This window comes from Manis javanica, chromosome 4 (assembly GCF_040802235.1).
Source record: "Manis javanica isolate MJ-LG chromosome 4, MJ_LKY, whole genome shotgun sequence".
Taxonomy (NCBI): Eukaryota; Metazoa; Chordata; class Mammalia; order Pholidota; family Manidae; genus Manis; species Manis javanica.
The window spans coordinates 95,939,552-95,966,984 of NC_133159.1; the positions used below are offsets into that span (position 1 = coordinate 95,939,552).

At 37.7% G+C, this 27,433-nt stretch overlaps 1 protein-coding gene across 6 annotated transcripts in view; it reads right to left on the reverse strand.

Moving 5' to 3' along the window:
* Positions 1-27,433, reverse strand: part of MAGI3 (membrane associated guanylate kinase, WW and PDZ domain containing 3) — a 307,496-nt gene that overhangs the window by 95,517 nt on the left and 184,546 nt on the right. For 4 of the 6 annotated variants that reach the window (XM_073234405.1, XM_037005363.2, XM_037005365.2 and 1 more), the window contains exons 3-5: positions 14,003-14,122; positions 8,437-8,646; positions 5,737-5,908 (exon numbers count right to left, since the gene is read on the reverse strand). In XM_073234405.1, the coding sequence (XP_073090506.1) occupies positions 5,737-5,908; positions 8,437-8,646; positions 14,003-14,122 (502 nt within the window). The remainder of the gene's footprint in view (positions 1-5,736; positions 5,909-8,436; positions 8,647-14,002; positions 14,123-27,433) is intronic. The other 2 variants (XM_037005364.2, XM_073234406.1) reach the window with 1 other exon arrangement.

Genomic DNA, 27,433 nt, shown 5'->3' on the forward strand with positions numbered 1-27,433 from the left:
TGTTCCCACAAATTAGACGACCTCTTTAAAAGGTGCCTTTCCCTGCTCAAAAACTACAACTTTCAAATTGCCCCAGATAAAGTTCAACAGAGAGCTCCTTTTAAAATTTTGGGAACTACTTTAACATTAGATGTTGTCTCCCCTGTTAAGTATTCAGGACGCGTATACACTACCACAGCTCCAGAAACTGCTGGGGGAAATCAATTGGATGAGGCCCTGGATTCCTATAACCACAGCTGATCTTATCCCTCTTTTTGACCTATTAAAAGGCCTTAACCTAGCTTCAACAGTGACTTTAACCCCTATACATAGAGACACATTGACAAAAGTTCAACATGCCATTGATAACGCTGCCTTAAAAAGATATAATCCAAACTTGCCACTAATCCTCTATATTATGGCGAGAGAGACCCTCCTCACCACCCTTTTAGCTCAGGAGGGAGATCCTGTACATTGGATACATCTATCTGTGGGAGGGGCACCCCGAGTGTACTCTATAGTGGATCAAATGGCCGACTGCATTGTCAAGGGACGAGATCTTTCTGTCCGTCTTTTTGGGTGTGAACCCCACTCTTTGATCATCCTTTTTCAGGTCAATGATTTCTCGTGGCTACAGAGAAATAATTCCAGATTGCCAATGGCCATGGAGGGCTTTCTGGGGATAGTGGACTGTCACTATGGTCCCTATAGGTGGATGAGTTCTTTTGGCCAACTGGCATGGCAGCTGCCTAAAATGTTCCTCACTGAGGCAGACCCCTCTTTCCCCTCTGTTTTTATCTACAGGGGTAAATGGGGAGCCTCTATGGTAATGTTCCCCCCAGGCACAAGTGAATGCCCTCTGGCCGTAACCCTCTTTCATGAGATACAGGGCTCCGCCCAGTTTAAAGAGCTTTATGCTGTTGTTTTAGCTCTATCTGAGATCCAAGGCTTAATCTGTTTTTAGATAGCCTTTATGTTGTCAATCTACTGCCCAACCCTGTGGGAGCACACATCAGACTTGACAATAATCCCATCACTCCTTTGATGATTCAAGCTCGCAATTTGTTAAAACAGAGACTAGTTCCCCTTTTTGTGCAACATTTAAGAGGACATCAGGACTTGCCAAGCCTTTTGTCGAGGGGCAATGCTCTTGCAGACCAACTAGCTTCAGCCTACACAGTACAGGAAGCCACCTCTTTTCATCAACTTACGCTAATTGGAGGGGACTACACCATCGGTTCCCTCAAGTCCCCATCAGAGACTTAAAAAAGATCATTAGAACATGTATATCATGCCAGCCCTTTCTATAGGTTCCTCCGCTTCAAAAGGGCGGGGTGAACCCTCGAGGCCTGAGGCCCAATAACCTTTGGCAGATTGATGTCACACTTTTGCCCCTTTTGGGAAGCTTAAATACATATTTCTAAGTTGATACCCTCTCCCATGCTTGTTGGGCCACAGCCCATATGGGAGAAAAATCCAAACATGCCATAAGCATTTTCTCCAGTGCTTTGCCGTTCTTGGCCTGCCAGACCAAATCAAAACCGATAATGATCCCTGCTTTATCAGTAGATCTTTTACTGAATTCTTGAGTAAATGGCAAATTTCTCATACCACTGGAATTCCTTATAGCCCTAAAGGACAAGCAATCGTAGAAAAATACAATCATATCCTCAAAGGTCAATTAATAAAACAAAAAGGGGGAACACTCCCCCATCCATGATCAACTAAAGATGGCATTATTTACTCTAAATATTTTGAATTTTGCCAAAGGCGAACACTTCTCGCCCTTCCAAAAGCACTGGACAACAACTGTTCCTTATCAGACGGCTAGAGTCCGATGGAAGGACCCCCTTACTGGAGAATGGAGAGGCCCGGACCCCCTCATTACAGCTGGAAGGGGATTCGGCTGTGTCTTTCCAACCAATGAAAAAAGGCCAATCTGGGTCCCTGCAAGAGATCTCAAGTATTACCCCCCTAAGGAGGAGGAGTTCACTAATGTCAATGATGACCCAGAAGGCCCCTTGCCTCCTGAGGATATCTCTCTTCTCCCTCTCAGAGTCCACAATGAACCCAATGAGGCTGGTCTTCCTGTTAATAGTGATGAATCTCCCATTAGCTAAGACAGGATTTGGAGATCCCAGTCAAGCAAGGGCCATACTATGAAAGACCATCAGAGACCCCTGCATGGCCTGTGCTTTTACCAAGACCCCTCCCCCCGTAACCTGTTATACTTCTATCAAAACCTGCCCTAATGGGCAACGGGCAGCTACTCTTACAAAAGTGAGAGAAAATGGATGCCCTGGAAGGGTTTCGATCACAAATGTTGGCAAGGCCCCAAAGTATCCTCACCTGTCCCAGGGAAACCCCCCTCTAATTGTCCTTGCACCACTTTTCAAGCCTCCATTCATGCTACATGCTATGAGGAGGTTAGCCCCTGCACTCACCGTAACAAAACATACTGGTGTGCGATTCTGATAAAAGGCAAGGCTGAATATGCTGACTGTTGAAAGAAGAGGGGACAGCAAGTCTGTTGGAATACATATGCCCCTATAGGCATCTCTGATGGGGGGGGAGTCCAAGATCAGGCTCGACAGCACAAAATTAAAAAACTGGTAGACAGGCTGATTGAAGACCAAAATCCCCCGATTTACCACCCTCTTAGCCTCGCAGAGATCAGGGGAGAATTGCTTCTTGATTCTGAAACACAGTCAATCATACAGGCTGCTTTTACCTTACTCAATAGAACCAATCCTGATTTAGCGAAGGATTTCTGGCTGTGCCTGAAGCCGGGACCATTACGGGCCAATGCTCTTTTGTTAACCTGTCACAGGCCAAGCCCCAGTGCCAGCTGTTACCCCCAAGTTATAGAGTCTATCTAGACCCTCTTTCCCCTAAAGGCCCATGCTTCAAAGCTAACCCCAGTTCTGATAATACTAGTGAGACATATGTCGGCTGAATCCACTATTCTTTTTGTCAACAAAATATTATTGTGAATAATACCTTTCTCTGTCCTCCTAATGGAACAGTCTTCATTTGCGCGGAAGACACGTTTAGCTTTCTCCCAACGAACTGGACTGGGCTTTGTGTTCCAGCTGTCATTTTCCCTGACATTGGGATAGTCCCTAATAATCAAAGCCTCCCTATTCCTGCTTTAGACCACATCGGAGGTAGATCAAAAAGGGCCATTCAGGTTATCCCCCTGCTTTTAGGCCTTGGAGTGGCCACCGGAGCTGCCACAGGGGCAGCAGGATTAGGGACCTCTCTGCATTATTATAAAGCCCTTTCTCAACAGATGATCGATGATATACAAGCTGTAGCCAGCACAATTCTTGACCTCCAAGCACAATTGGAGCGACAGTAGTCCTACAGAACCGTAGGGGGCTTGATCTCCTCACAGCTGAAAAGGGAGGCTTATGTCTCTTTTTACAGGAAGAATGCTGCTTCTATGCGAACTGTTCCGGCATAGTCCAAAATAAGGTCATACAACTTCAAGAAGACCTCGAGAGATGCCGAAAAGAATTACAAGCCAATTTTCTTTGGACTGAGTTACATGGGTGGTTGCCCTATACTCTGCCCCTCCTTGGTCCTATCCTTCTTTTGCTCCTACTTTTCACTTTTGGGCCCTGCCTTGTTAACAAGATTATCCAGTTTGTCCAAAAAAGAATTGAATCAATTCAGTTGATGAGTGTGCAAGTACAATACCAGAGACTTGCCACAGAAGCCAGTGACCCCTATAGTCGCTATGATGCAGCAATGTCCGTTGATTTCCCCTGACTACCTCCCTGTGTGCCCATGACGGGTAAGATCTCCAAGGTGGAGACAACCTAAGACAGGCCTCGGAGGATAAGTAAGCTTGGGACAACTGAAGAGCTGCAAGTTACCCAGTGACAGGTAAGATCCCCAGAGGGGGACAACCTAAGACAGGCACCTTGCCCGCTGGGACATCCCAGAGCATTTATAAAACAAAACGGGGGAATTGTTGGGACCTTTTGCCTCTTTTAGGCTTGTAACCAAGAAAAGGCCGCAGGCTGGAGGTTTCCACCCTCCCTCATTACTTCTGCATTCGTGGCCCAACTGAGTTCCCATGCGTGCAGTCTTAGCCCTAACTCCGCCTCCCCACCTAACCTAAAACCTGCCTAAGACCATAGTGACAGATGAGATAATTAATTCCCATTGGTTTCTGTTACTTCCTTATCTTCCCCTATATAACTAAGCCTCTGATGCATTAAAGCTGAGTTTTGCTGTGCCTCCAAGGCTAACACATCTCCCGGCTTGGTGTGGTTTTGTTTTCCTCGGACCTCTGGGGAGGGTGACCGAGCCGTCGACACTTGCCCTCTCACTCAGCCCCCCGGGATAACAGGCTGGTCCTGCTTGTCGTCCCCCCCACTGCCTTCTTGTTGCTGAGGAGCAACAGATCATGAAGCATTTCCACTTTTTTTTTTCTAAGAGTTTTATAGTTTCCAGTCTTACATTTAGGTCTTCAATTCATTTTAATAATGTTCAACTATAGAGTCATTTCTTTCATAAATTCTTTCTCCTCTGTAATTTAGTAACTTATCCCTGTTTTCTGTAGGGATGAAGTACTGCCAGATTCTGTGTCTCAAAATCTGCCATTAAAGATATTCTAGCGATTTCTAGTTGACTCTACATCTTACTTGGGGGTTTAGTCCTAAAGTCAGAATGAAAGTCAAAAGTCTAAATTACCCCTGAAAATCCCTTTAAGTTGTCCCTAGAAAAGAATAGACCTGATTGTGTCTTTTTTTTACATCCTCATCACCAATGTTTATATAAATGTATAATGTAATCAATAATGTACCATATATGGTAAAAAGAATACAGTGCACACAAAATCTATGTCTTTTAAAAACTAGAATCCCACTTGGTCCAGCAAGATGTTCACTTTATGGGAAGGAAGTGTAATTAAGGCAACAGATTCAAGTCTCCCACCCCTAATTCATCTCTTAGTACATGTTCTCTGAGTACAGTATCTAGCCCTCAATATTTTAATTATTTAATTACTATATTCTGAAACTTCACTGTATTTGTATTCTATTTCTGGGCAAATTCCTTTAAAGATGAGAATTACAGCTGAATGATAATATAAAAATACTTCATAATAAAACTTCCAATAAATTATTTGCATATTATTATTTGCTGGTACAAACAATATAACATTTTTAATTGATCAAGATCATGTGGTATTCTGTATCTCTATAAATACATTTTTATTTATATTGATAGTGTTTTCACATAAAATAGTTTTATATTTTGTGAATTCATATTGTACCAATTATTCTGAGGATCAATGATATTTTCTTCCTGTATTATTTAACTGTATTGCCTGAGTATATTATAACCAAACTCTAGGACTGAAAATATTTAGCTCAGATAATAAAATCACCTACCCTCCAAATGATGATAATTCTTGAACTGCTCTTTAAGTTGGACAATTTACTGAAAAGTTTTTTAAAAAACAGCAAAGCAAAACACCCTTTATTCCTTTTTCATTGTTAGTGATGAACCTGTTTGTAATCCTTCTGTTTTTATAACACTATAAACACTATTCCTTTATCCAAATCAAATAAAAATGAAATGTCACACAGGGAAATAATCAGATTAAGAATCAACTGTAACCTGTATGAAGAAGAAAAAAAAAGAGGAAAAAGAAATGGAAGCCTTGTGAAATGAGGTTAAAACTTGTTTAAGGCAAGTCTCATAGTGATAGAGACATGAGAAGACATACAGACATCTGCTTACTCAATGAAGTAGATCATCCCGGTGTCAGTGTAGGCCATTTCCCAGTTTTTGGGCAGTGGTTCCAGATTCTCATCTCTATAATTTCTAAAGTCCATGGAGCTATTTGTTTGGTTGTAACTCGGAACAGTCTTCACCCAGTCAGATGACTCAGAATGCCTCTCTCTGTTCTCTGCTATTCAAAACAGAACAGCGTGGAAAGTAGATAAAGTCACACTCTGTTCAAACAGTGCTCTTCACTTCTAACAAAAGGACAAATATTTATTTCCTTGTCTATTATGTACATATTGCACTATAGTTTTTTAAATAACAAATAAACATAGTGAATTTTTTTCATTTGTTGGATCACAATAACCCTGTTCAGCACCTCTAATGCTTGTCTGTGATAGAAGCGAAAATGATGGTAGAATCAGTTTGAATATGAACCAGTCAACACAACACCAACCGTACCAGCCACAGCGCTTACACAGACCTTTAATGAGCTAGGCTCTATTTTAAGCACTTTACATATATTAACTCATCATCCTCACAGCAATGCTGTGAGTACATTTTATTGTTACTCTTATCTTATAAATGAAGAAACTAAGGCACAGTGAGGTTAAATTAACTTAACCAAGGTTACACAGCTAATAAACAGCAAAGCCAGGATTTGAGTCTAAGTGGTCCCTGCTCTTAGCTGTTAGACCAACCTGCCTGTATACATTTAACACAGTCCTTTAAAATAATAATTTTTAAAAATTACACTCCAATAGACTTCTTGTTGTTGAATACAATTCTCTGTTGGTGATATTAAAATTCTTTTAGAGTCCCAAAGTCCATAATGTAGGTAAGAATACTAAAATTTGTCTAGGGAGTTCATAATCCACACACCTAAAACTCATTTCTAAAGCTTAAAAGGTAATATAAGTAACACCTCTGAACTGCAGGCAATGCCTCAGGATCAGAGAATCTTGGAAGAAGCCTTTGAAATCATTATATGTCACTCTTTATAGTACTTCCACTCCAACCATCCTTTACCCAGCCAAGTTCTATGATCCATCAATACTACTTCTTACCACCTCCCACTGTTCCTCACCCCCATCCATGCCCTGGCCTTGCCCTCACTGCCCTTACTCAACTTAAATTCCATGACTGAACATTATAACCACCCCTTGTAAACACTCTTGATTGCTTTGTCCCAACCTCAGTTCATCATACTTACCTGATTGAACCATAATTCTGCTTAAATCTTATTCTCCACCTATTCTACACCAACACATGTAGCTGAACACAGGCAACACTAGTTCACTCTTACTTCATGATCCAGAGGGCATTTAATGATGTATGACAATCACAGGACATGTCCTTAATCCATTCACTCTGACACTCTCCTAGGTAATTATTTCATACCTTCCTTCTCCTTAAATCTTCTTGTACTTCTCCTTTATCCCTAATTTCATTTGATGACCCTGTTTTCTATTTCACTAAAAAAGTAGAAGCAAGCAGAAGACAATTTCCACGAATTCTCACAATTACATCCACACAGCACCTGTGCCCATTTACTCCAGCTTCTGTTGCTGTGGAAGAACTGTCTGTGCTCCTAGCTAAGGTTAACTCCTCAATTACATCCTATCCCCTCTTGCCTATTGCAATTCTCTCACTTTCTCTCCTGTATCACCAATATTCCCTACCTAGCAAATCATATCCATCCACATAAAAACAAACTACTTTTCTATTCTTAAAAAGAAATGAAACAGTTGTTTTTCCATCTAGCAACCACCCCATTTCTCTCTCCTCTACATCAAACATCCTTGACAGAGCTTTATATTTGCTACCTCTACTTCCATTCCTCCATTTCCCTGGAACTGCACTGGGAAAATAATATGGTAATGAGTTCTACAAATTTGGGAATATGATCAAATTCATTCATTTATTGTTTATCAATAAAATATTTTCTTAGTTCCTACTCTGTGCCAGGGAGTTTATACTGCAAGGGATATAACAATGAACAAAACAAGCAAAAATTCCTGCCCTTATAAAGCTTGTATTTAGTGTTTAGAATGGAATTATTATAATAAATAGGACTGAAATTAGTTCTGCTCTGACTCTGTGGTTTCCTACTTATACTCTAAATTAAGCATAAGATTGTCCTAAGCAATCACCACATTATTGAGAGGTACTCAAAAGCAGATTCTCCACCACTAAAATTCTGTTGGTTTTTGCATTTAATGAAAAATATGAGAGTCAAGTTTGGAAATTTTCTTTGAGAGATTCAGAATTTCAACTCAGAATATTGCTAAAAAAATCTTTCAGGTAATTTTATTAGCATATTTCCAACCTCTGTACTTTGTTTTGGTTGAAGGTTCTATCTTAAAACATCTACACTTTGCTATAGCTTGTAAAGCAGGACTTAAGCCAACAAGATTCCCATATTCTAGCATCAGAATGAAACTCAAATCTTTTAAGCAGCACAGTAAATGGCCTATTATATTATTTACTAATTATAGCTTATTTACTGATTTATCAAAACTGCCACTTGCCAACTAACTACAGCTTACAAGACAATCAACAGAGATAGAAATTGTTCCACACACAACCTTTTAAAAATATTAGAATCTCATCACTTGCTCAGCTTATGTCTTGTGAAAAATTTTACTTCCAATGCACTGTCATGCTGAAGTCAACCTGGAAGATCAGTTAGAGGTTTTTCATCTATTTATGAACCTGAATTTCCACTGCCATTAATAGCTTCCTTGTCCTCCTCATCTTCTTCTTCAGGAAGAGAGCTGTCCATTCTTTCCATCTTGCTGACAGATGTAGTTCGTTTTCTTTGGGATTCTGTGTCAAATTCATTATCAAAGAGAACCTGATCAACTGGATCTGGCTGGAAAGGGCTGGGTTCTGCTGGAGGCTTGGGAGTTCCATAGAAGTTTCCTGAAGTGGACAAAATAACAACAGCTGAGAGTACTAAAGTTGAATTGAGAGTTAGAGCAATAACCTAGTGTATGTCTCTGCCCTATTATCTTATACTGCTATTTTTGAATACATACGACTGGCTAAAAAGAGGCCAAAGCACTTTCTGGTAAATGGAAGAGGTGGAAAGAATAGGAAGAACTAATTTATCAAGTGCCCTTATTTTAGGACTGTTGGTGCTAAGAACAGTTAGTTGATTTTATGTACATAGACTATTTATTCCTACAAGGCTTGCTTTGCATAAATTCTAAATTAGGGCCTAATTTGTGAATTTAAATGCATCAATGCTCTCATGTAGGACTAATTGGCATGAAAAGTGGGAGTAAAGAAAGAGAAAACTAACTCAAATAATTTTGTTCTGATGTATAACATAATGAACTACTTTGGTAAAATGAGGAAATATGTGGGCAAAGGATAAAGCTAATAACTAACTAGCCTGTGTTGAAATGTAAGGTGTTTATGTAAAAGTAATTTTTAAAGTTTTTCTGACATTCTAATTATATTACTTTACCTGACTATTTACTGAACAGAGACATTATTAGCATAATTCAATATTGGCTTACTCTCAGGAAAGCCTTTATTTAGAAATAAAATATTTCTATACTTTAGTATGTTAAATCTTGAGGATCAGTAATTTTTACTGTAAAAAATAAATGTTCTAGAATAGAATGAAATGAGAACTGAATATCCGCTTAATTTGTCATGTAGTTTCATTAGGCAGGCAATTACAATGGGGAAAGTGCTCAAGAGGTCCAGCTACAGCAACGGTTTGTGGCTCCTGCTAGTCTTGACCATGTAGCAATCACTATGCTAATATAACAGGAGGATAAATATGGTTAGGGAGTAAAATACTCATGCTCTTCTATTATTTTTTTTTAAATCACATCTTCTGATCAAAGCCCTGGGTTCCTAAGGAGGTAATCAAGATGCTCATTCACATAAGGGGCATATAAAGGATTATTTTTTCTAGGTTATAAAAAAACAGGTTGTTCAAAAAAATAACTGAAGCAAATCTAGAAAATCAGTTTATGTTACGTCATGCATGCTTTGAGGGGAAAGCATTAAGATGAATTCTTTGGAAATTTGACTTTAGGTAATAATTTTCATTAAAATATTCAAGGCAAAACAATGAAATCAAACCATAAAACTTTTCAACTATTATCTTGCTTCTCCCCACTCAACTATTCCCTTGGTTCCAAATCCCTGTTTGAAATGGATTTATTCATATATCATGCAGATGGATGCAAAGATGCGTATTAAAACAGATTAAGAGAGATCTCTTCATAGTTTCTGACACATATATAATAGCAAGGAACCAATGAAAAAAACCACACTTCTCAGAGGCAGAGAGCACAGAAATGCTCCAAACAGAGATTTGACTAGGGAATAGGAAGGATGTTCAAGGATCTCATTTTTTCCTGTATTTTGTCCAGTAATCACAGCACCAAGGAATTTGGATGCACCATGACAAAAATAAAAGTCCATTTTTTCTTACCAGAAACACTAAAAATACCTTTCACTGTGTATTCTTAGTAATTACTATCTACCTCTAGGAAATTCAACATTTTTCTAGGGTAAAAATTAGAAAAAAATTCAGGATATTGTGATTGCTATCCATAATCACTGAAAACATTTTAGTACTTTTGAAGTTTCAGCAGTTTCCTTACTTAAAAGAAAAATTATTGGGCTTAGATTTAAAAAAGAAAACCAGCATTATTTGTAACTAAATTAGATCAATTTTTCTTGAGTTGTTGGTAAGTATCAAGGTTTCAGATACAACGTGGTATAAAATGATAAGGTTTGTGAACCCTAACTATAGCTATTAACAGAAAGTTTTTCATCTTTTTGAAGCTGTTTGGAGCTTTTTATTCCCCCACTTTCTTTTCTCTTTTCTGAAGGCTTTTTCATTTTTACAATAGAATTACCAATGATTAAATATTTTGAACATATATAAGATCACAGATAATTATATGAGAAACATTTTAATTTTTTTTATTTTCATATCCTCCAGTTATTAACTTTTGCCAGATTCCTTTCAGGTCTCACTTGTTTTCCTTTTTAAGGACATACATATATATATTTATATATACATATATATATGATCATATATACAATTAAAGCCCTAATTTGTGTCTCTGTCCTTCCCACACTCTTGCTGAGTTCTTCTAAATGTTGCTATGCGAAACTTCCCTGCATACTGTGTACCGCTATGACATATATGCATACATAACATATAAATACCACTGCTTACATAATGACTTCATAGTGTTTTTTATAACATATCTTTTTTCTAAACCATATACTATACGTATCCTTTTTCACCTCTTTTTTTAAGCAATTACATTTCTAAAACTTATTCCTGTTGATATATGTAGATTTTAGTTCATCTAACTGCTATATTATAGTCCATTTTTATGAGTTAATTAAAATGTATTTTATTCACTTCCTTACTAAAATAGAATCGTTTCCATTTGCTCACTGTTTCAAATAGTGCTATAATGTCTACTCCAGTATATGACTACATATGCACACAGATGAGGATTTCTCTAGAGTAGGCATCCAGAGAAGGAACTGCTAGGTCAGAGTTATGTACATCTTCCAATATACTAGCTATTGACAAGATGTTCTCCAAAGGGATCATATCACTTTATACTCTCAACAGCTGTGTAAGGGAATTTCCATTTCCCAAGATTATCAGACTTTAACATTTTTGTCAATCTGATGGGTGTGAAATGGTGTATGACTGTTATTTCAATTTGCATTTCCTTTAAATTGAGCACACAATTAATAATATGTTATATGCCATTTTGTCCTATGCCATATTCTTATACTTGACAGAGGAAAATGTAGGAGAATATCTTTGTGATTTAAGGGCAGAGAAGAACTTCTTAAAACTTCAAAAGCACAAATCACAAGGAAAACAGTAATAAGTCTAATAGATAAAAATTAAGGATTTCTGTTTAGTGAAGAAACACAGGACAGGGTTATTAGGTGACTTCAGAATGGAAGACAATATCTATACCCAATAAAAGGGATTAATCTCTAAATAAATATGTAAACATCTAAGGAATGTCTGCTAACCTAACTTGAATGTGATTGAGATTCTACTTTTAAAAATGGACAAAGCAAATGAGCAACTTGCAGAGGTCCAAAAAAATTAACAAGCATATGAAAAGATGCTCAAATTCTCTGACTACCAGAGAAACTAAAATTAAAATGAGATATAACCATCAGACTGGCAAAATTATAAATTTGAACAATGCCAAGTGTTTAATGAGGATGAGGAGTCATTACTATAGCTGCTGCAGGAGCAAAGCCTCATGCTTTGCTGGTGAGAATGCAGACTGAAAAACTATCCCAAACTACACCAGATTAAGTATATACATATCTTAAAACCTCTCAATTCTGTACTTGGCTGTACATTCCACAGCCAGCCTCACACAGGTCTATGAGAGGCAGTCCAAGGATGCTTGTTGCAGCTTTAGTGGTAGTGAGGGAGAGCTGGAGGGAATTTGAATTCAATCACTAGTAGAATGGTTAAGTAAAACACAGTAAAGTCACAACATTGAATACTATGCAGTGGTTAAAAAGCAATGAATTACATGTAAATACAGGAAAGAACATGGATAAATCTAAAAAACAAAGTAACATTACTGAAAATGGAAACTGAATGAGATACAGAACATAGTCCCAACGTAAATAATACATGCACAAAGACTAATACACATTTTGAACACATACAAACATAAACATACATATTAAATACACCAGAAAGGTTGCCTATAAGGGGGGGTGTGTGTGAATGAATAAACATACATATTAAACACACCAGAAAGATTGCCTATAAGGGGGGGAATAAGTAGGCTATTTGTATAAAAATAAAATATTAGCAGCCATCATTTCCTCTGAGAAGGCTTCACTGCCCACCTTATTTAAATAAGACATTCCTATTATCTTCTTTAAATCCGTTTTTGTTTCCTTCACAACATCTTAATTTATAGTTATTCTGATGGTTTTTTTGACTGCCGTCCCCACTAAGACATAGGATTTATTAAGGCAGTATCATTTCAATATTGTGCATCACAGTATCTCTAGTCCCTCTTTATAGTACTTGGCACATAGCAGGTACTTAATAAATGGGTTTTTGAATGAATGAAAGAAGGATCAAATGAATGAATGAATGAATGAGTGAGTGAGTGAGTTGTGGGAGATACACCCAGAAAGGGTAGTTGGGTCAAACTGAGCAGGCAGAAGGAAACCACTGAAGATTCTAAAGAGGAGAGACGACCAGAGTACTGCTTGGCTAGCACGGGAGCAGCAGGCAGGGTGGATGGACACAGGGAAGCAATTGTAATAGATGAGATTCACTGCAACAGTCCAGGCATTACCTAGTCCAGTGGGCCTACAATGCGGTGATGAAAGTGAGAAGAAAGGAATTGTGAAATCTGCTAGAAAGGAGGAAATGACAAGATTTGGTAACTGACTGGGTGGGAACTGTGAGAAAAAGGAAGAAGTACATGATGACTCCACTCTTTTGAGGTCACAGTGCAGTTAAAGAGAGAAATTATGAAAAATTACTATTTTGGATAGAATGCAAAGGCATACTTGGTTATGATGAAAGGTCAGAATTTTTTGAGCCCCACCTCTAGGCACTGAAGATACTATTGAATAAGACATGATGCTGCCTTTAGAGTTTGCAAAAAAGGCAATTATAACAGCATGAAAAGCAATGATAGAAAAGCATGGGAGTGGACAAGCTTGCTGGTAAAGAGTGTTAGGTAAGGGGAAAAAAGGACTAATATAGAATCATTTAAAAATTGAAGTTGACCTTAAATCTATACTTCCTAGAATCAGGTGGGTAGAGGAAAAAGATATGAAAAGGAAACCAATTATTTTGTTTTAGTTGCCTCCCACTGCCAATCAATATTCTCTTTTCTCCAAGATAACCAAGGTATAAACAGATTTTTTAAAGTGTGAAGTATTTGGATTCCCAAACACAAACAGAAAGCTATCAACAAATGCTTGCTGAGTTTATATGATGAATGTGAATTACTATGAAATATGCAAACTGGCCAATTTAAATGATTTTAGTATATCACTCACAATCAACTTTATAATATGATGGAACATTTTTGCTTATTGTTTAGTTTCATTTAATCAGTAAATTAAAAATTTCCTAATCAAAAGAAAATTTTCCCAAAGACTAACAGGAAAAACTTTAAAAATGGTATTTTACTGATAAAATTTCCCCTGAAGTAATTCCAGTGATTCAGGTATTTTTCTGGGCTGCTGTTGTTGTCAACATTTGCAGACATACCATCATAGGTTCCACTTTCTAATAATGCTCCACTCTCTTCCAGTGCTTTGAACTGCTCAACAGAAATGAAATTATAGTCCACCCCTGGTACTTCCCCATCCCTGGGGGCCCGTGTAGTGCCTAAGGAAAAAAAACAAGAAGAAAAAATAGGTTGTAAAGTGCTTTTAAACTTACAAAATATTGAGAATATTAGAAAGTCCAGTCTATAGAGAACACATGGGAGAAACAGACTATTGAACATGTACTTTCTATAATGAGGGTCAGAACATTTTGGGCAAGTTAACATTCCTAGAACAACAAATCCTGTAGGATGAGTAAATGTACTTTAATAAAATCTACAGATAGCTAGAAATTCAAAATTAAAATTTTAGTATCAAAGGAAGTTTAATGTGCCAAGGCACAACAGTTAATTCTTCTTTTAAACCTCAATTATCATTACTTAACATTTGAAGGAGAGAGAAGTCCACAAATGATATACTTCATTTTTATGTAGCTATCTTATGTGTTTTTTCTTCCCAGGCATAAAATGTAAACCAATATTTTACTTACTAGAGTCAGGAAGGACAATAATAGGAGAGAAACAGTTTTTAAAAGTTATTTTAATGAACGCTATTTTTAAACCTTGGACAAATATTAATTATGAAATTATTTTAATTTAGGCTCAAGGCTTAAGAGTTAAGGCAACAGGCCTCATCACTTAAGGCTCAAGGCTTAAGACAGGTATCACATGTTGCTTCTTAAGCAGTATGTAAATTGTTTGATGCAATTCACTATACAACAGAGCACTAAATTCTACCTATTAAGGAATTCACGCTAAAGTAAAATCTTTCAGATCTAAGATATAAATTCAGGTTATGGCAGTATTGCTACATTTGACTTTTACTGAACAAGAATCAAAACCTTTATGAACTGATATTAGAAATATCATTTCAAATACTAGAGAATGTAAAAAAGAGACCCATGTATTTAGCCTAGAAATAGAGTTGGGATAGTGCAGCAAGTCCCACACAAGGACCCCTTCCCACACCTGTTCCGCACGGGTGTTCCCTATTAATTAATGGCACTCCAAATTCAGAAACCTGAGAGCAGTCATCTTGGGTTCCTCCACATCCAGTCACCAAATTTGGTTGATTCCATTTCCTAAACATCTCTTCTACTCTCACATTCACTTAATTAGTATCACTACCTATGGTTTGTATTATTGGTTTCCTGGGGTCAACCCTTTCTTCTCCCTGGCTACAGCCCTTACCCAAACTGCAGCCAGTAACTTTTCTAAAACAATAATCTGAGCAAAAGAAACTCTAAAACTCATCAATGGTTTCCCATGATCCTTGGCATAAAATCCAGACTCTACCTCTCCAGCTTCATTCTTGTCTCACCCTTTCACATTCTAGGCTTTAGCCACAAATAGATTTTTACTTGCTTAACTCCAAGGCCCCATCCAAGCCATTATCCTTTTCCCTGGAAAACTTCCTATTCCCTTTCTCAATCTTACTTCAGTAACCCCTACTCATCCTTCAGGTCCTGGCTTAGAAAATTTCTTTAGAAAACCTTCCCTAATTTCAACTAAGGGTGTGCAATATGCAAGGACCATGTCTACCTGGTTCAGAGTAACAGCTCCAAGTCTTAGCACAGTGAAAGAATCAGAGTAGGTATTTAATACAGATAGCTCTCAAATAAATGTAAGTAAAATATTATACAAATATAATTAGCACAGTGCCTGGAAATATGTTATTATAAATTAATTCATAGGAAACTATTAGTTGCTCTTACTTTTCCATTGCATTATATTCTAGTGTATTCTATAATGTAAAAAAAAAATCCACAAATATGATGATAAAACATTAATGGTAATGATTTCAGAAAATAATGATTAAGCCAACATTCCCAACAATAAAGATTGCATTCAATGAATTCTTCCCCTTATTTTTGTCTACCTTTTTATAAAACACATATTTCTTTCTTTGTTTTACATCATAGAAGATACAAAATCTGGAAAACATAACTTCCCCTTTTTTCCATAACACATTTTTTCATTGTCAAATTGTTTCTCATATTGACTAATCCTACATTGTTAGATTCTCTAAATCAACAGCTCTTCACTACATATTAAGTGAAAATTATCATTAGAAAGGGCATTTATTTATTTAAATATAACATTTATAATTAATCTATTTTATAATTTATAATTAAACATGACCACAGTATTTTGCACTTCATCCCATCAAGTGATGGGGCCTGTTTCCTTAACTCTTCAATCTGGATTGGATTTATGAGATGCTTTGAGTAATTTAATGTGGCAGATGTGGTGGTGTGCTAGTTCAGGGGTTTAGACTTCCATTTTTGCTCCTTGGAATAGTCCCACTAAAATCTAGTCTAGACTATCATATGATGAGAGATGTATGATGTTTTCCCCGCCACAAACAGTACCAAGGCCCGAGATATGTGAGTAAGGCCCTCCAACCTCAGCTGAACTGCCAATGACAAGCCATGTGAATAGTCCTAGTTGAGCTCAGCAAACTCATGAAATCATGAGAAATAACACATGACGATTATGTTCTGGCATTGTCTGTTCTGTAGCAAAGGCACCTGAAATATTATTCAAATAAACTCTACTATAAAATATAATGACTATATATAGAAAACCTGATTTAAGAACAAACCATATTATAGATAATACTATAAAAAGAGCACTAACCCAAGGGGCAAGAGCAACTCTGTGTTTTAGGCTGGGATGATTACTAATGGTACAATTTTAAGCAAGTATTAATCCCTCTGGGAGTCATTCTCTTACTGCAAAGCAGTTTTGAGCAAGATAGTGTTCATGATCTTTTCCATTAATAGATATGAAATGTTATGTGTGATTCCAACATACATATTCCCAAGACTTACCAAGCAGCTTTAATGTTAGTTTTCTGTACAAATATAAGCATTAAAACTTTTTTATTTCTTCTCCCCCAAAAACGTAATTATTACAATAGCAAATTCTCTCCCTTCCCATCCACTGCTCCATTGCCTTCAGTATTCCAGAAAATTTATCCTCATATTCTCCTGATGCTCTATATTTTATGTAAAGCTTCCTACAGCCTCTCCTGTCAACACTGTATTTCTCCATTTTACATAAAACTCCTCCGATGAGTGCTGTTTACTCAGTCCCCAGTTCCTCTCCTCTCACTCTATCCTGTGCCCATTCTAATCGGGTCACTGCCCCAAGCACGCCACTGGGATGATGCATTGTGTTCAGTGGTCTCCACTGTGCTTAATCCAACAGTCAAGTCTCAGTCTTCATATTACCTGACATAACAACAACATTTGGCATAAATGACCATTCCCCCCTTTTTATTTTATTCTGAAACATATAGAAAAGTACAGAAAATAACATTAAGTTTAACAATTACAAAACAAACTCATCCAGGTGAAGAAACAGAACATTACCTGAACACCAAAAGCCCCCTTGAACATCTCTATCATAAATCACCCCCAAAACGTAAGTACCATATTGACATTTGTGTGATGACTTCCTTTCTTTTTAAAAATGTTTTTCCCAAATAAATAATGCATTTCTAAGCAGCATAGCTTAGATTCATATGAATAAAATCATACCTTATACATCTTTTTGTGTCCACATCAATACTTGTTATGGGGTTTTAACACTTCTGCCAGTATGCTAAGTACGTAAAGGCATCTCACTGTGTATTTAATGTGTGACTGCCTTATGAGATTAAACGTTCTTTTTCATATATTTACTAGCCACAGAGATTTCTTCTGTTATAAAGTGGCTGTTCAAGTCTTTTGCTACTTCCCTACTGTGCTGCCTGACTCTTTAAAATTGATATGTAGTTCTTTACATTCTGGGTACTACAGTACTTCATCAAGTCTAAGTAATCAACAGCTTCTAAAATGCACCATTATTTTTTCCTTAGGAAAAAAAAAACAGTTATAGTTATAGTTGAAAGATTCCATCTTTTGGAATGTAAGATACATTCCAACTGTAGAGAAGCTAATATGTGAAATAGTTGAGCCTTAGTATTAATGAAACAATACAGTCCTTTGTCAAATATATGTTGCAAATACAGGGTGTTTCTGCTAAGATGTGAAATATGCCTTCTGCAAAATTATGCTCCAAAAGAAGAAAATGTGGAGAAAATAGGGTTAAGGTTCATCTTTCAAAACATATTACAAATTTGCAACCACAGCATTAATCAATAACCATAACTAAAAAAATTAATAGTTTAAGACATGTTAGAGTCCTAATAAAAAATACTAGAGTAAATAAAGTATTTTATCTTTAAAAAACTACTAAGAAAAAGTGAAATGAAAAGGTACTTGAAAGAAAGGGGTACAAAGAGGGTTAAAGCTACTGACTAATGATAAGGCAAATGTGCAATAAGCAATTTTAAGATAAAGCACATGTTGAAATTGAGAAAAGGGGCCAAACTGAGATGGATGGGCATCATGTATAGCACATGCAACATTTAGCTATGTCTGTATATCCTGTTTACTTGCTGCCGCTTGATGATAAAAGACACGAGCTTGCTGGGAAAGTGGAATAAGAATCAGTATTACCTCAGTTCAAATGACATCATTCTCCCCATTTATCAATCATACATGAACTTGCATTATAGAAACAAATGAACAGAATATTATCTTCACCCACTCTGTGATTTTCTTTTCATCTTTTTAAAAAGTATGATGACAAGTTTTTCATTTTAATGTAATCAGTTTATCAATCCTTTTCTTTACGATAATGCTTTTTGTCCTGTGTTGAAGAAATCCTTCCCAAGGCCCTGGAGATAGCCTATATTCTTTTTTAAAAAGCATACAGCTTTGTGTTTCACATCTAGTACTTTAATGCACTAAAACAGATTTTGGGGGGCCTGATGGGAGGTAGTAATCCAATTTCCTTTTTTTCCAAATGGCTACTCAACACAATTTATTGAAAAGTTAATTATAATTTCCCCCTCTAATCAGCCATGGCACTTCATAGAAATCTGACATAGAAACATCTATTCAAGACTGGGTGCCTACTACCTGGCTTTCTATTACATCAACTGACCATTCATGCACCCATATCAGTGGTGTAATTATATTTTCACACTAAATCTTGAGATGTAGTAGAGAAAGCCCACCTATTTTGTTTTTTCTGTTCATAGCCTTTCCATATAAATTTTGGACTCACGCTAAAAAATGTTGGAATTTTTATGGGATTAGGTTCAATCTGTTCATCAATTTGAGGAGAATGGTATCTTCATAACATTGAGATTCTAATCTGAGAACAAGAAATCTCTGCCAATATATTTAGATCTCCTTTAATGTTCCTTAATTTTAATTTACAGAAGTCTTTGTACTTCTTTAGAGAGTAATTTCAAGGTATTTCAAATACACTATCATAAATATCTTTTTGTAAACTTTCTAATTATTGATGGTATAAGAAAATACAATTATGAGTTTACTTGTTCACTTTATTAATGTATAATTTACCTACAATAAAATTCACTAATTCTAACACTAATTCTATGAGTTTTGAGAACCATCAAAAGCTTCCATGTACCCTTTGCAGTCCCCCACCCTATGGAGCTGCTGGTCTGTTGTCACCATAATTTTGACTAAAAAGATCTCATATAAATGTAGTCATACATTAATATGGTTCCAGTAGTGGTTTGTGTCTGGCTTTTTTCACATAGCACGATGTTTTTGAGATTTCTCCATGTGGCTCAATATCCTTTTATTGCTGAGTTGTATTCCATTGTACAGAGCTACCAAAATTTGATTATGCTCTCACTATTGATGGGCAGTTGGGTTGTTTCCAGATTTTAGATTTTATAAATGAAGCTGCTATAAATTTACAAGTCTTTGGGTAGCTATTATATATTTAAATTTATGTTGTTAACAACTAGGAGTGGAATTGCTGGGTGATACGGTAAGTGTATATTTATACAAAAATGCCTTCTGTGCATTCTCACCAGCACTATACAAAAGCTGCAGTTATTGACATTAGTGTTTATACATAGTAATTCCTTCTTGGAATTTCTCAGCAAATTCACTTTTTTTTAAATCCCAAGAAAAATCAAGTGATAGGGAGAATGAGAAAAAAAAATGTTATAATTCTCCTGTGAGAATTAAAGTTTAATAATTTGACACAGAGTTAGTATTGATTTGAAGGAATCAAATGATACCAGCTGAAAACGAGAGCAAGAAACACTGAGAAGTAGATTCAAACGTCACAGATGACATCTCTGGGGACCAGGACAGAAGCATTTGGGAGAGCAGTAGCCACAAGCTGCTCAGTCTCACTTGTACTGTTACCAGACAGTAACTGTGTGATCTAGGCTCTGCCTGCAAACAGTGGGCCTTTCTTGTGAATACAATATCAATAAGAGTATGCATTTATACTATATATTTATATTACATAAATCCTATGAGTGGTATTCCAGAATAATTACAAGTTTTGAATGCCAAATAAGTCCTTACATTGGCAGTCTTGACATGTGATTCTGTGTGATGATGTTAACCTTGTTGAGAGATCTGAATAGTATTTGAATACTCTCCAAGAATGTCCTTGGCCATCTTCCACTGCTTGAGTACTCACTATGAGTTTCAGTATACGAAACACACAGAGAAGTGAATGTCATTGTGGAACACTGCAACTTGAGATCACAAACTGGCCTAAAATATGAAGTAAAAGCAATATAGATTTCAATGGCAAAACCATGATCAGGGCAAGGAGACAATATTTTCATCATTAAAAAAGAAAAAAAGGGGCGGAGCCAGGATGGCAGCATGAGTAGAGCAGTGGAAATCTCCTCCCAAAAACACATACAGCTATGAAAATATAACAAAGAAAACTCTTCCTAAAATAGAGACCAGAGGACACAGGACAACATCCAGACCACATCCACACCTGCAAGAACCCAGCGCCTTGCGAAAGGGGTAAGATAAAAGCCCTGGCCCAGCAGGACACGAGCGCCCCTCCCCCCGGGTCCTGGCGGGTGGAAAGAAACCAGAGTGGTTTTTTTTTTTTTTCGCGAGTGCTTTTTGGAAGCCTTAAAGGGACAGGGACCCTGTTGCTAGGGAGGCAGGGCGGCGGGACTGGTGAGCGGGTGCCTGGGACTGGCACCTGAGGACAAAGAATATCATGCGTTTTTCCCTACGGGACCAGTGGGTGGGTGCCTGAGACCTGCGCCGGAGGACAGAGGAAATCACCCGTTTTTCCCCTTTTTTTTCCTCTTTTTGGCGAGTGCTTTTTGGAAGCCTTAAAGGGACAGGGACCCCGGTGCTAGGGAGGCAGAGCAGCAGGACCAGTGAGCAGGTGCCTGGAATTGGCGCCTGAGGACAAAGAATATCGCGCGTTTCTCCCTACGGGACCAGTGGGCGGGTGCTTTTTGGAAGCCTTGAAGGGACAGGGAACCCGGTGCTAGGGAGGCAGGGCAATAGGACCAGTGAGCAGGTGCCTGGGACCGGCGACTGAGGGCAAAAAAAAATTGCGTGTTTTTTCCTTTTTTTTTTTTTTTTTTCTCTTCCCTCTCTCATTGTTGCTGTTGTTGTTTTGGTTTGGAGAGTGCTTTTTGGAAGTCTTAAAGGGGCAGGACAGAACACTTAGACCAGAGGCAGGGAATCTGGGGATCTCTGGGCACTCTAACCCCCTGGGCAACAGGGAGCACAGAGGCCCCTTATGGAGATAAATAGCCTCCCGGCCGCTCCACCTCCAATGGGGCTCCACCACTTTGGAGGAGCAGCCCCAGCCAGGCGAGGCTACGCCCACAGCAACAGCGGAGATAAACTCCATAACAAACGGGCAGGTAGCAGAAGCCCTGTCTGCGCACAGCTGACAAGCATAAGCCACTAGAGGTCACTATTCTCCCAGGAGAGGAAGGCCACAAACCAACAAGAAGGGAAGCTCTTACAGAGGTCACTCGTACCAGCTCGCAAACTATCTCTATCACCATGAAAAGGAAAAACTACAGGCAGACAAAGATCACAGAGACAACACCTGAGGAGACAGACCTAACCAGTCCTCCTGAAAAAGAATTCAAAATAAAAATCATGAACATGCTGACAGAGATGCAGAGAAAAATGCAAGAGCAATGGGATGAAGTCCGGAGGGAGATCACAGATGTCAGGAAGGAGATCACAGAAGTGAAAGAATCCCTGGAAGGATTTATAAGCAGAATGGATAAGATGCAAGAGGCCATTGAAGGAATAGAAGCCAGAGAACAGGAACATATAGAAGCTGACATAGAGAGAGATAAAAGGATCTCCAGGAATGAAACAACACTAAGAGAACTATGTGACCAATCCAAAAGGAATAAAATTCGTATAATAGGGGTACCAGAAGAAGAAGAAAGAGGAAAAGGGATAGAAAGTCTCTTTGAAGAAATAATTGCTGAAAACTTCCCCAAACGGGGGGAGGAAATAATCGAACAGACCATGGAATTACACAGAACCCCCAACAGAAAGGATCCAAGGAGGACAACACCAAGACACATAGTAATTAAAATGGCAAGGATCAAGGACAAGGAAAGAGTTTTAAAGGCAGCTAGAGAGAAAAAGGTCACCTATAAAGGAAAACCCATCAGGCTAACATCAGACTTCTCGACAGAAATCCTACATACAGGCCAGAAGAGAATGGCATGATATACTTAATGCAATGAAACAGAAGGACCTTGAACCAAGAATACTGTATCCAGCACAACTATCATTTAAATATGATGATGGATTAAGCAATTCCCAGACAAGCAAAAGCTGAGGGAATTTGCTTCCCACAAACCACCTCTACAGGGCATCCTACAGGGACTGCTCTAGATGGGAGCACCCCTAAAAAGAGCACAGAACAAAACACACAACATATGAAGAATGGAGGAGGAGGAATAAGAAGGGAGAGAAGAAAAGAATCTCCAGACAGTGTATATAACAGCTCAATAAGCAAGCTAAGTTAGGCAGTAAGATACTAAAGAAGCTAACCTTGAACCTTTGGTAACCACAAATCTAAAGCCTGCAATGGCAATAAGTACATATCTCTCAATAGTCACCCTAAATGTAAATGGACTTAATGCACCAATCAAAAGACACAGAGTAATAGAATGGATAAAAAAGCAAGACCCATCTATATGCTGCTTACAAGAAACTCACCTTAAACCCAAAGACAAGCATAGACTAAAAGTTAAGGGATGGAAAAACATATTTCAGGCAAATAACAGTGAGAAGAAAGCAGGGGTTGCAGTACTGATATCAGACAAAATAGACTTCAAAACAAAGAAAGTAACAAGAGATAAAGAAGGATACTACATAATGATGAAGGGCTCAGTCCAGCAAGAGGATATAACCATTCTAAATATATATGCACCCAATACAGGAGCACCAGCATATGTGAAGCAAATACTAATAGAACTAAAGAGGGAAATAGACTGCAATGCATTCATTTTAGGAGACTTCAACACACCACTCACCAAAGGATAGATCCACCAGGCAGAAAATAAGTAAGGACACACAGGCACTGAACAACACACTACAACAGATGGATCTAATAGACATCTATAGAACTCTACATCCAAAAGCAACAGGATATACATTCTTCTCAAGTGCACATGGAACATTCTACAGAACACACCACATACTAGCTCACAAAAAGAGCCTCAGTAAATTCCAAAATATTGAAATTCTACCAACCAATTTTTCAGACCACAAAGGTATAAAACTAGAAATAAATTCTACAAAGAAAACAAAAAGGCTCACAAACACATGGAGGCTTAACAACATGCTACTAAATAATCAGTGGATCAATGAACAAATCAAAATAGATATCAAGGAATATATAGAAACAAATGACAACAACAACACTAAGCCTCAACTTCTGTGGGACGAAGCGAAAGCAGTCTTAAGCGGAAAGTATATAGCAATCCAGGCACACTTGAAGAAGGAAGAACAATCCCAAATGAATAGCCTAACATCACAATTATCGAAACTGGAAAAAGAAGAACAAATGAGGCCTAAAGTCAGCAGAAGGAGGGACATAATAAAGATCAGAGAAGAAATAAACAAAATTGAGAAGAATAAAACAATAGCAAAAATCAATGAAACCAAGAGCTGGTTCTTTGAGAAAATAAACAAAATAGATAAGCCTCTAGCCAAACTTATTAAGAGAAAAAGAGAATCAACACAAATCAACATAATCAGAAATGAGAATGGAAAAATCACGACAGACTCCACAGAAATACAAAGAATTATTAAAGACTACTATGAAAACCTATATGCCAACAAGCTGGAAAACCTAGAAGAAATGGACAACTTCCTAGAAAAATACAACCTCCCAAGACTGACCAAGGAAGAAACACAAAAGTTAAACAAACCAATTACGAGCAAAGAAATTGAAACGGTAATCAAAAAACTACCCAAGAACAAAACCCCAGGGCCGGACGGATTTACCTCGGAATTTTATCAGACACACAGAGAAGACATAATACCCATTCTCCTTAAAGTGTTCCAAAAAATAGAAGAAGAGGGAATACTCCCAAACTCATTCTATGAAGCCAACATCATCACCCTAATACCAAAACCAGGCAAAGACCCCACCAAAAAAGAAAATTACAGACCAATATCCCTGATGAATGTAGATGCAAAAATACTCAATAAAATATTAGCAAACAGAATTCAACAATATATCAAAAGGATCATACACCATGACCACGTGGGATTCATCCCAGGGATGCAAGGATGGTACAACATTCGAAAATCCATCAACATCATTGGTACAACATTCGAAAATCCATCAACATCATCCACCACATCAACAAAAAGAAAGACAAAAACCACATGATCATCTCCATAGATGCTGAAAAAGCATTTGACAAAATTCAACATTCATTCATGATAAAACTCTCAGCAAAATGGGAATAGAGGGAAAGTACCTCAACATAATAAAGGCCATATATGATAAACCCACAGCCAGCATTATACTGAACAGCGAGAAGCTGAAAGCATTTCCTCTGAGATCGGGAACCAGACAGGGATGCACACTCTCCCCACTGTTATTTAACATAGTACTGGAGGTCCTAGCCACAGCAATCAGACAAAACAAAGAAATACAAGGAATCCAGATTGGTAAAGAAGAAGTTAAACTGTCACTATTTGCAGATGATACGATACTGTACATAAAAAACCCTAAAGACTCCACTCCAAAACTACTAGAACTGATATCGGAATACAGCAAAGTTGCAGGATACAAAATTAACACACAGAAATCTGTAGCTTTCCTATACACTAACAATGAATCAATAGAAAGAGAAATCAGGAGAACAATTCCATTCACCATTGCATCAAAAAGAATAAAATACCTAGGAATAAACCTAACCAAAGAAGTGAAAGACTTATACTCTGAAAACTACAAGTCATTCTTAAGAGAAATTAAAGGGGACACTAATAAATGGAAACTCATCCCATGCTCATGGCTAGGAAGAATTAATATGGTCAAAATGGCCATCCTGCCCAAAGCAATATACAGATTTGATGCAATCCCTCTCAAATTACCAGCAACATTCTTCAATGAATTGGAACAAATAATTCAAAAATTCATATGGAAACACCAAAGACCCCGAATAGCCAAAGCAATACTGAAAAAGAAGAATAAAGTAGGGGGGATCTCACTCCCCAACTTCAAGCTCTACTACAAAGCCATAGTAATCAAGACAATTTGGTACTGGCACAAGAACAGAGCCACAGACCAGTGGAACAGATTAGAGACTCCAGAAATTAACCCAAACATATATGGTCAATTAATATTTGATAAAGGAGCCATGGTCATACAATGGCAAAATGACAGTCTCTTCAACAGATGGTGCTGCCAAAACTGGACAGCTTCATGTAGGAGAATGAAACTGAACCATTGTCTAACCCCATATACAAAGGTAAACTCAAAATGGATCAAAGACCTGAATGTAAGTCATGAAGCCATTAAACTCTTGGAAAAAAACATAGGCAAAAACCTCTTATACATAAACATGAATGACCTCTTCGTGAACATATCTCCCCGGGCAAGGAAAACAACAGCAAAAATGAGCAAGTGGGACTACATTAAACTGAAAAGCTTCTGTACAGCGAAAGACACCATCAATAGAACAAAAAAGGAACCCTACAGTATGGGAGAATATATTTGAAAATGACAGATCCAATAAAGGCTTGATGTCCAGAATATATAAAGAGCTCACATGCCTCAACAAACAAAAAAACAAATAACCCAATTAAGAAATGGGCAGAGGAACTGAACAGACAGTTCTCTAAAAAAGAAATACAGATGGCCAAGAGACACATGAAAAGATGCTCCACATCGCTAATTATCAGAGAAATGCAAATTAAAACTACAATGAGGTATCACCTCACACCAGTAAGGATAGCTGCCATCCAAAAGACAAACAACAACAAATGTTGGCGAGGCTGTGGAGAAAGGGGAACCCTCCTACACTGCTGGTGGGAATGTAAATTAGTTCAACCATTGTGGAAAGCAGTATGGAGGTTCATCAAAATGCTCAAAACAGACCTACCATTTGAACCAGGAATTCCACTCCTAGGAATTTACCCTAAGAACGCAACAATCAAGTTTGAGAAAGACAGATGCACCCCTATGTTTATCGCAGCACTATTTATAATAGCCAAGAACTGGAAGCAACCCAAATGTCATCGGTAGATGAATGGATAAAGAAGATGTGGTACATATACACAATGGAATACTACTCAGCCATAAGAAGTGGAAAAATCCAACCATTTGCAGCAACATGGATGGAGCTGGAGAGTATTATGCTCAGTGAAATAAGCCAAGCAGAGAAAGAGAAATACCAAATGATTTCACTCATCTGAGGAGTATAAGAACAAAGGAAAAACTGAAGGAACAAAACAGCAGTGGAATTACAGAACCCAAAAATGGACTAACAGGTACCAAAGGGAAAGGAATTGGGGAGGATGGGTGGGCAGGGAGGGATAAGGGGGGGGGAAGAAAAAGGGGAGTATTAAAATTAGCATGCATGGGGGGGAGGGAGAAAGGGGAGGGTGGGCTGCACAACACAGAGAGGACAAGAGGTGATTCTACAACATTTTGCTAAGCTGATGGACAGTAACTGTAAGGTAGTTGTTAGGGGGGACCTGATATAGGGGAGAGCATAGTAAACATAGCATTCTTCATGTAAGTGTAGATTAAAGATTAAAAAAAAAAAGAAAGAAAGAAAGGGGGATTACTCCTTGATAGAATAAAACTATTGGTAAATCAAAGATCAACGCATGCTTTAAATATCCTTAATGTTGATCACTTAAAAGGTGTCAGATGATCAGCTATGGAGGTACTCTTTTCTGATAATATTTCTTTCTCTTAATAAAAAAAAAAAAAAAAAAAAAAAAGCAGTTCCTGTGTGCTGACCTCCAATGAGTTCTGCACAGTGGAATAGAGGG